The sequence below is a fragment of the Mesoplodon densirostris genome, chromosome 20 (assembly GCF_025265405.1).
Source record: "Mesoplodon densirostris isolate mMesDen1 chromosome 20, mMesDen1 primary haplotype, whole genome shotgun sequence".
Classification (NCBI taxonomy): Eukaryota; Metazoa; Chordata; class Mammalia; order Artiodactyla; family Ziphiidae; genus Mesoplodon; species Mesoplodon densirostris.
In genome coordinates this window covers 17,388,857-17,397,985 of record NC_082680.1, presented here as the reverse complement: position 1 = coordinate 17,397,985, position 9,129 = coordinate 17,388,857, and the positions used below count along the sequence as shown (strand labels likewise).

Genomic DNA, 9,129 nt, shown 5'->3' with positions numbered 1-9,129 from the left:
TTAAAGTTGCACTTAAGAGGCAATACAGGTAAATAAATATTTTACCTAATAGAAAAAACTACGTTTCATTTAAAATAGTCCAACATAAACTTTCATACTAACTTTTTTTTTTTTTTTTTTGGCCACACCACACGGCTTGCAGGATCTTAGTTCCCCAATCAGGGATTGAACCCGCATCCTCAGCAGTGAAAGTGCGGAGTCCTAACCACTGGATGGACCACCAGGGAATTGCCTCATGCTAACTTTGTAAATATAAGTATCTGCTGGTTTGTGGTTAGGTAAGGATACGCTAAGTTCCTCATATTGAAGTTTAAAACAATATTTTTGTTAATAAATAGTTAATTTAAACACACAGAAGTCAGTGAATTTTTCTGACCTTTACTGTGTTAGCTTTTCATAACAGAAAAGCTTTAATAATAAATAAAATTAATATTAATTTTTAGGCAGCCTAGTTTTTAATTAATTTAATTGGATTTTCGCTTTAACTTGTATTGTGTTAAACAGTTTGCTTTTATACTACATTACTGAATGAATATTTTAAGGGTAGCTGTGAAAGCTAATTAAGTAGAAAATCTTTTTTTTTTTTTTCTTTTTGCGGTATGCGGGCCTCTCACTGTTGTGGCCTCTCCCGTTGCGGAGCACAGGCTCCGGATGCGCAGGCCCAGCGGCCATGGCTCACGGGCCCAGCCGCTCCGCGGCATATGGGATCCTCCCAGACCGGGGCACGAACCCGTATCCCCTGCATCGGCAGGCGGACTCTTAACCACTGCGCCACCAGGGAGGCCCTAAGTAGAAAATCTTGAACTAGATATCTGAGGCTTGGTAAAGTAGTATCCAAATCACAAAACAACCTAATGACAATTTTTACTTAAAATTCATCACAGTATGATTGCCATTCCAAACACCAGCATACAGTACAGTTTTTTTCTTTTCTTTATTCTTCTTTCTGTACATGTTTTTAGCAATAGAACTTTAGGAAAAACAACATTTTCTTAGACTTGAATAATACTTAGTCTGTGTGGAAGGGCAAGTATTCACACGGACTATAAAAGATAAAATTTGGGTAAAGAAATTAACTTTTTTTAATCACTTGTCTTCCTGGTACTGTGCTAAGGGCATGCCATTTAATCTTCAAAATGACCAGACGAGGAAGGTATTATTATTCCGGATGTGTAGATGAGATAACTGAGGTAGTGTTTCAAATTTGTGGCAGTCTTCTGGGTATTCAGGAACCTTTCCTTACTGTAGTGGTCACAGAAGCTTCAGCTTTCCCAGCAGTCACCACAGTGGAGGACACGGTAGTCCCAATCTTCTGCAAACAATCAGGAAGCTTTCTGAGAAACCAGGCCCAGCCCAGAACAAGAGGCCAGCAGACCACAGCCATTCATTCATTTGATCTACTAATTTTATTAAGCCCCTACTAAGAATGAGGCACTGTGGAAATACTATACAACAATGACTCAAACATGGTCTAGGTGTTTAGGTACTTATCTACCTTTTCCTCCACCAAAAAAAAAAAGTCATTTTCTTATATAGTAGATCTCTTCTACATAATCACATAAGTAATTCGTCTCCATGTTTTTTATTCTTTAAACTTGAACTATCCCAGTTTCATTATGTACCAGTTAACATACCTTGGTTTCTCCTTTTTAAATTAATTTTTTAGATAACCTCCTTACAACCCAGTCATTAATAAGAGGAGTCTGATCATCATTACCTACATTTAACCGACAAATCAGTTCAGATAATAGGTCATATAAGTCATCCAGGATGGACAATAGTCTGCATTTGAATATGTATGAATTTTGGTTCTGTTACTACAATAAAAATTTTAGTGACTTTTCTTTAATCTTATGGATATATTATTTTCTTCTTAAAATTGGCTATATTGGAGAAACAGCGCCAGAGGAAGAAAAAAAAAGCCTGCCAAAGCAGAGATTCTGATTTTACTTTAACACATAATAGAAGACTAGATGGAAGTCACAATAGTAGAGAAAAGCTTAGGAGTTGTTAGGTTATTCAGAGTAGGGGTTTGTCATGGGTAGAAATATAAAGGCTAACATCTCAAAAATAGAAGAAAGTTTTTCTAAATAAATGTGATACATGCTAAACATAATGTTTCAAAGTTGGAAGATTTTCTAGGAATAATTCTAGACTAGGAAATTTATATTGAAATAGAGATTGACAGGTCAGTCTGATCATAATTCATATGTGCTTCAGTTGAAGGACAGCTCAGATTCATTTTTAGGGAAAGAAAGTAAACTAATCATGTGCTCTTAAAGAATAAAAACCTACACCAGGTTTTCCCTTCTCTTCACCTTCCTTTATTCTAAAAAAGTTTTTGTTGATTGCTGAGTCATGATCAAAATGCTTACCTACTTCATATTATTAAATTTTCCAGAAAATCACTAAATAATAAATCACTTGAGCTCTAAATATTACTAGTTGGGAAGTAATCTGTCTTGAGTCAGTTTTACATTGGTTTAAACCAACTGCTCTAAATAAAACACTTCCTTAATTGATGTTTGATTTAAAATGAGAATATACTGTTAGAGATTTTAGCCTTGTTGGATTGGCCATGCTCTTTTAAGGCTCTGTCCAGCACAATAAAGTTTTAATAAGCAATAAAGGTAACCTTTTTTTAATAAATTTCAGTGTTCAGTTAACTTATAAGTAGTCTAAATGAACATATGCTTAAATTATGTTTTGTAAAATATTTGGTGTGGGGCTGAAAAAAAATTTTGTATCTGATTTGAAACATCACATTAAAGAACTAAATTTTAAAATATCAAAGATTTATAGTATTTGCTTTTCAAAATAAATGCATAATTCTGTTTGGTATAGTTACTGTGTCATTTTTTAAAATTTGTTATTTATTTTTGTAGATGTATATTGCCAAATGGAAGAAATTAAAGTCTCATCCTCAACATGAGGCAAAGAAGTTTCTAAGAGTTGATAATCAACTACAAGAGTGGTATGAAGTGAGTTATGTTATAAAAATGCAAAAGCTATTACAACTTATCCTAAGTATCATTAACAAGGTATTCCCTGCTACAGAAAGTTTGTACCTTTTGACCACCTTCCTCCAATTCCCCAACCCCACCTCCACCTCAGGTTAACCACAAATCTGATCTCTTTTTCTCTTTGGTTTGTTTGTTTGTTTTAAATTACACATGTAAGTGAAATCATACAGTATTTGTTTTCCTCTGACTTAGCATAATGCCCTCAAGGTCCATTCACATTGTCGCAAAAGGCAGAATTTCCTCATTTTTTATGTCTGAATACTATTCCATGGTGTGTGTGCTGCTTTATTCATTCATCTTCTGGTGGACAGTTAGGTTGTTTCTATGTCTTGGCTATTTTAAATAATGCTGCTATGAACATGAAGGGGTACAGATTACCTTTTCGAATTAGTGTTTTCATTTCCTTTGTATTCCCACAAGTAGAATTTCTGGATCATATGGTAGTTCTATTTTTAAGTTTTTGAGGGTCCTCCATACTGTTTTCCATAGTAGCTGTACCAATTTATGGTCCCATTAACAGTACACAAGAGTTTTCTTAAATTCACATTATCACCAGCATTTCGTATTGCTTGTCTTTTTGATGTTGGCCATCCTACCAGATGTGAGGTGATATCTCATTATGGCCTGGTTTTGATTTGCATTTCCCTAATGACCAGTGATGCTGAGTGTCTTTCCATATACCTGTTGACCCTTTTATATATCTTCTTTGAGAAAAATGTCTACTCAAGTCTTTTACCCATTTTTTAATTGGATTTTTTTTTTTTTTTTTTTTGCTGTAGAATTGTATGAGTTCTTTATATAGTTTGAGTATTAACCCTTTGTCAGATATATGGTTTGCAAATGTTTTTCCATTCCATAGGTTATCTTTTCACTTTGTCGATTATTCTTTGGCTGTGCAGAAGCTTTTTAGCGTGATTTAGTTCTACTTATTTTTTATTTTGTTGCTTGTGCTTTAGATGTCATATCCAAAAATCACTGCCAGGACACATGCCAGTGAGCCTTTTTTCTGTTTTCTTCTAGGAGTTTCATGGTTTCAGGTTGTACATTTAGGTCTTAATCATTTTGAGTTCATTTTGGGGAGTGGTATATAAGATAGTGGTCGTTTCATTCTTTTACATATGACTATCCAATTTTTGCAGCACCATTTATGGAAGAGACCATCTTTTCTCCACTGAGTATTCTTGGTTCCCTTGTCAAATATTAGTTGACCATATATGCTTGGGTTCATTTCTGGGCTCATAATTTTGTTCCATTGATCTATTTGTTTTTATACCAGTACCATACTGTTTCGATTACTATAGCTTTATAGGATAGCTTGAAATCGGGAAGTGTGATGCCTCCCGCTTTGTTCTCCTTTCTCAGTATTGCTTTGGTTATTCCTTGTCTTTTGTGGTTCCATATAAATTTTAGGATTGTTTTTACTACTTTAAAAAATGCCACTGGAATCTTGATGGGAATTGCACTGAATGTATAAATGGCTTTTGGTAGTATGATCATTTTAACAATATTCTTCCAATCCAAGAACACAGGATGCCTTTCCATTTATTTGTGTCTTCTTTGATTTCTTTCATCAGTGTCTTGTAGTTTTCAGAGTAGAGATGTTTCACCTCCTTGGTTAGGTTTATTCCTAAGTATTTTATTGTTTTTGATGCTCTTGTAAATGGGATCATTTTATTTCTTTTTCAGATAATTTCATTGTTAGTATATAGCAATGCCATTGACTTTTTATGTTACTTTTGTATCCTACAACTTTACTGAATTTGTTGATTAGATCTAACAGATTTTTTTCGTGTAGTCTTTAGAATTTTCTATGTATAAAAACATGTCATCTACATACAGAGACAGTTTTACTTCTTCCTTTCCAATTCTGATACCTTTTGTTTCTTTTCCTTCTACTTTGGTCTACTTTGTGGTCCACTTTGTTGAGTAGAAGTGGTCAGAGTGGGCACCCTTATCTTGTTCCTGACATTAGTGGAAAAGCTTTCAGCCTTTCAACAGTGAGTATGATATTAGCTGTGGGCTTATCCCTTTTGGCCTTTATTATGTTGAAGTATATTCCTTGTATACCTAATACTATACCTATATACCTATACTCTTTGTTGAGAATTTTTATCATGAATGAATGTTGAACTTTGTCAAATGCTTTTTCTGCATCTAATCAGATGGTATTTTTTTCCTTCATTTGATTAATGATTTATCACATTGATTTGTGTATGTTGAACCATCCTTGCATGCCAGGTATAAATCCTAGTTGATCATGGTGAATGATCCTTTTAATGTGCTGCTGCTTTCAATTTGCTAGTATTTTATTGCAAATTTTTACATCTCTATTCATCAGGGATATTGGTCTGTAGTTTCCTTTTTTGGTAATGTTCTTTTCCAGCTTTGCTATCAGTGATGCTGGCCTCATAAAATGAGTTTTGAGAGTGTTCCCTCCTCTTCAATTTTTTGGGAAAGATTGGCATTAATTTTTCTTAAGATGTTTTGTGAAATTCACCAGTTGAAGCCCTCTGGTCCTGGGCTTTTCCTCCATGAGAGATTTTTGATTACTAATTCAATCTCTTCACTAGTAATTGGTCTATTCAGACTTTCTATTTTGTCCTGATTCACTCTTGATAGTATGTTTCTAAGAATTTTGCATTTCTTCTAGGGTGTCCAGTTTGTTGGCATATAGTTTTTCATAGTAGTCTCTTACAATTCTTTATTTCTGTGCTATCAGTTGTAATGTCTCCTTTTTCATTTACAATTTTGTTGATTTGGGTCCTTTCTTTTTTCCTTGGTTTACCTTTTCAAAGAACCAAGTCTTAGTTTGGTTAATCTTTTCTGTTGTTTTCCTATTCTCTATTTCATTTATTTCTGCTCTAATCTTTGCTATTTCCTTCTGCTAACTTTAGGCTCAGCTCTTCTTTTTCTAGTTCCCTAAGGCATAGAGTTAGGACGTTTATATGGGATCTTTCTTGCTTCTTAATGTAGGCATTTATTGCTGTGAACTTCCCTCTTAGAATTGCTTTTGATGCATCCTGTAAGTTTTTGTTGTTTATTTCGTTTGTCTCAAGATACTCTTTATATCCCCTTTAATTTCTTCTTTGATCCATTGGTTGTTCACAAGTTTTCATTCTGTATGTTTGTGACTTTTCCAGTTTTCCTCTTATTGATTTCTAGTTTCATACCATTGTGGTCAGAGAAGATACCTGGTATGATTTCAATCTTCTTGAATTTACTGGCTTGTTCTGTGGCCTAATAATATATGGTGTATCCTAGAAAATATTCGGGTTTCCCTGGCGGTGCAGTGGTTGAGAGTCCGCCTGCTGATACAAGGGACACGGGTTCGTGCCCCAGTCCAGGAAGATCCCACATGCTGTGGAGCGGCTGGGCCCGTGAGCCATGGCCACTGAGCCTGCGCTCTGCAACGGGAGAGGCCACAACAGTGAGAGGCTCACGTACCACACACACACACAAAAAAAAATGTTCATGTCCACTTGAGAAGAATGTGTATTCTGCTGTTGATAACAAAATGTTCTGTATGTCTGTTAGTACATTTGGTATATAGTGTGGTTCAAATTTGCTGTTTCCTTATTGATTCTCTCCCTGGATGATCTATCCATTGTCTAGAGTGGGATATTAAAGTCCCCAACTATTATTTTATTGCTTTTATTTCTCCTTTTAGCTCTGCTAGTTTTTGCTTTATGTACTTAGGTGGTCTATTTTTGGGCAAGGCATCTGTTTGAGCACTGAGGGGGAGGCAAGGGTCATTGGCTGAGATAGCCTGGTAGGACTGCTGGCTTGGTTCCCCTCCCACCCAAGTGAGGCTGTAGGATGGGCTTCATGGTTGCTTGGATTCTGTGATGTTACTAGACAGTTGGGACTGGATACTATACTCAGCATTAGGTGGGGCTATGAAATTAGCTTCCCTGCCCTGGTGGTACAGCAGGATGGGACACAAGGCCTGCACAGCTCATTGTTTGGGGACCTGAATCAGGCAGGAGTGTGCACTGAAGGTGCAGGCCACCAGTCTTGCTCTGCAGACAGGGAAAGTCACAGGCTGTGCTCTCTGTTCAACTGCCACTGTAAACGGGGCTGTTGGATGGGTTATGCAGTTTCCCGTGTGTTCTGGTAAAGCTCCCTGGTCAGGCAGGCTGATGTGTTTTCAGCAATAAGTGGGGCTACAGATGAGTTTCCCTGCTCAGGCACCATGGGAGAAGCAGCTCGAAGGTCACTAACTGTTTGTTCGCAGTCTCAAGTCAACCTGTGCTCCAGGTTCCCTGGCCAAACAGGGCCACTGGCTTTGCTCTCAGGGCAGTCAGCTCTGCCCACCCGCTTCTCAGCTCAAGTGCTGCTGGGGTATGCAGCTTCCAGGTGTTCTCGCCACCCCTCCCTATCAGGTGGGGCTCTCTGTCTCCTGCCGGGGGAGGACTGAGAAGGCCCATTTCAGGCAGCTCCCAAATCTTCCTGAACAGGCTTTCTGGTCAGTAGGGGCCAGGAGCCACAGTCTGCAGAAGTGGCGCCATGGCTCAGCTCTTCTGCCTGGGCGTGGGCAGACTGGACTCCAGGGCCAGCAGCACGTCCCCTCGGGAGCCCAAGCCAGGCAAACCTGTGCCCTGTCGCATTCTCTGGTCAGACTGCACCACCGACCGACCGGACTCTGTCGATGAATGGGGCTGCTGGCTGAGACAGCTGTGTGGGCTTTTTAGGCAGAACGTCGATCAAACAATACTAACCAGTCACACGGCTCCTAAGGTAACAAATGACAGAACTTACTCCACGTGGTAAACAGACATGAAAACCAAATTCTCTAGCTCTTAATGTGACATCTTCTCATTGAAATGGTGCCCTGTGACTTTATACAGTCATACTTCAGGGATCAGGCTGGTGGTTGACCCACCCTGTCCTGGTGATGTAGTCTCTGGAGTAGTAATAAAAGGTTGTTATTAAAAAAGTTAATATGATCCAAATTCATATTTAAGAACCAGAGAGTAAATGTTGTTTCTACTTTATTAGGTGGTACACTGGTGTTAGAGAAAAGTGTGTTGTAAGTCTTAGCGTTTTTTAAATAAGGAGCAATATGAAATTCCAGGAAAAGGCAACGAAATTATTATAACGATTTAAAATATATTACCTAAGAGAAAGTTAAAGTGAACAATAAACCTGAAAGATAAGCTTAAGTGCAGTTACAGAGCTCATCAGTTACAGAAGTATGTCTATTAACCATAATGTGTTCTATTATTAGAAATACTGAGAGTCAGGAAGGAAGGTAACAAAATATTTTAGGAAACAAAATATGCATCTGGAAGTGAAATAAGGGGAAAGGCCGAAGTGATAAGTGTGAAGAGGTCAGGGCACTTTCTGACCAGCCGCAGACTATCAAGGAAGATTTGAATTGATAACCTCAGGTGCTGGTAGAGGTCACTGCTCTGTAGTGAATAAAACTTCTTCCACAGTCTAGAATGATTTTCAAAATGGGGAATCATTTTCCTTATACTTGTTTGATAAAAGAAATGGCTACTTCCTGTTCTTCAACACCTGAAGGAACTACACGTTGGGCTTTTTTCTTTTTACTGCTACATTTGATAATTCTCAAGGACCTGTATCATTTGTTGGGCTACTTTGTCATGTGAAATTGCACTGTTCTCTTATTTCTGGAACGTGTTTCTGTGTGTCCTTTACTTGGGAACCCCACGGGGGACCTTCAGGCCGTGAGGAACACGGCCTCGTCAGAATCCCGGTCCTTGCCGCTGTCCTCGCTCGGCACGCACTCCCCACCGCTGGGGGAGCGGCAGCTCAGATCCTCCACCCCGGACTCTTGGTCACTGTTGGCTGACAGATCTGGGTCTGAGCTTTTCAGATTGTCTTGGGTTAGAATCAAAGCAGAATCTTCATCGCCCTGTGAAGGGCTCCTGGATGGAAATGATTTCATATTCCCGCTGTAATCCTGGGGAGTGTTGGCCGTGCTGTTGTCTGAGGTAGAAAACCCTGAGTGTTTGCTGGGTTCACTTTGCTTACTCTTCACTTGAGTGCGATTTAACTGGACTTTCTGAATTTTTTCCAGCCTCTAAAAAAGAAACAACAATTTCAGGGAACGATCATAAATCCTGTGTCTTTTTTGTAT

General features: G+C 38.2%; 1 protein-coding gene across 2 annotated transcripts in view; it reads right to left on the bottom strand.

The window, feature by feature from the left end:
- Positions 1–8,143: 8,143 nt before the first annotated feature.
- Positions 8,144–9,129, bottom strand: part of MTMR7 (myotubularin related protein 7) — a 97,314-nt gene continuing 96,328 nt past the window's right edge. For both annotated transcript variants that reach the window (XM_060085791.1, XM_060085792.1), the window contains one exon: positions 8,144–9,072. In XM_060085791.1, the coding sequence (XP_059941774.1) occupies positions 8,710–9,072 (363 nt within the window). In that variant the 3' untranslated portion in view covers positions 8,144–8,709. The remainder of the gene's footprint in view (positions 9,073–9,129) is intronic.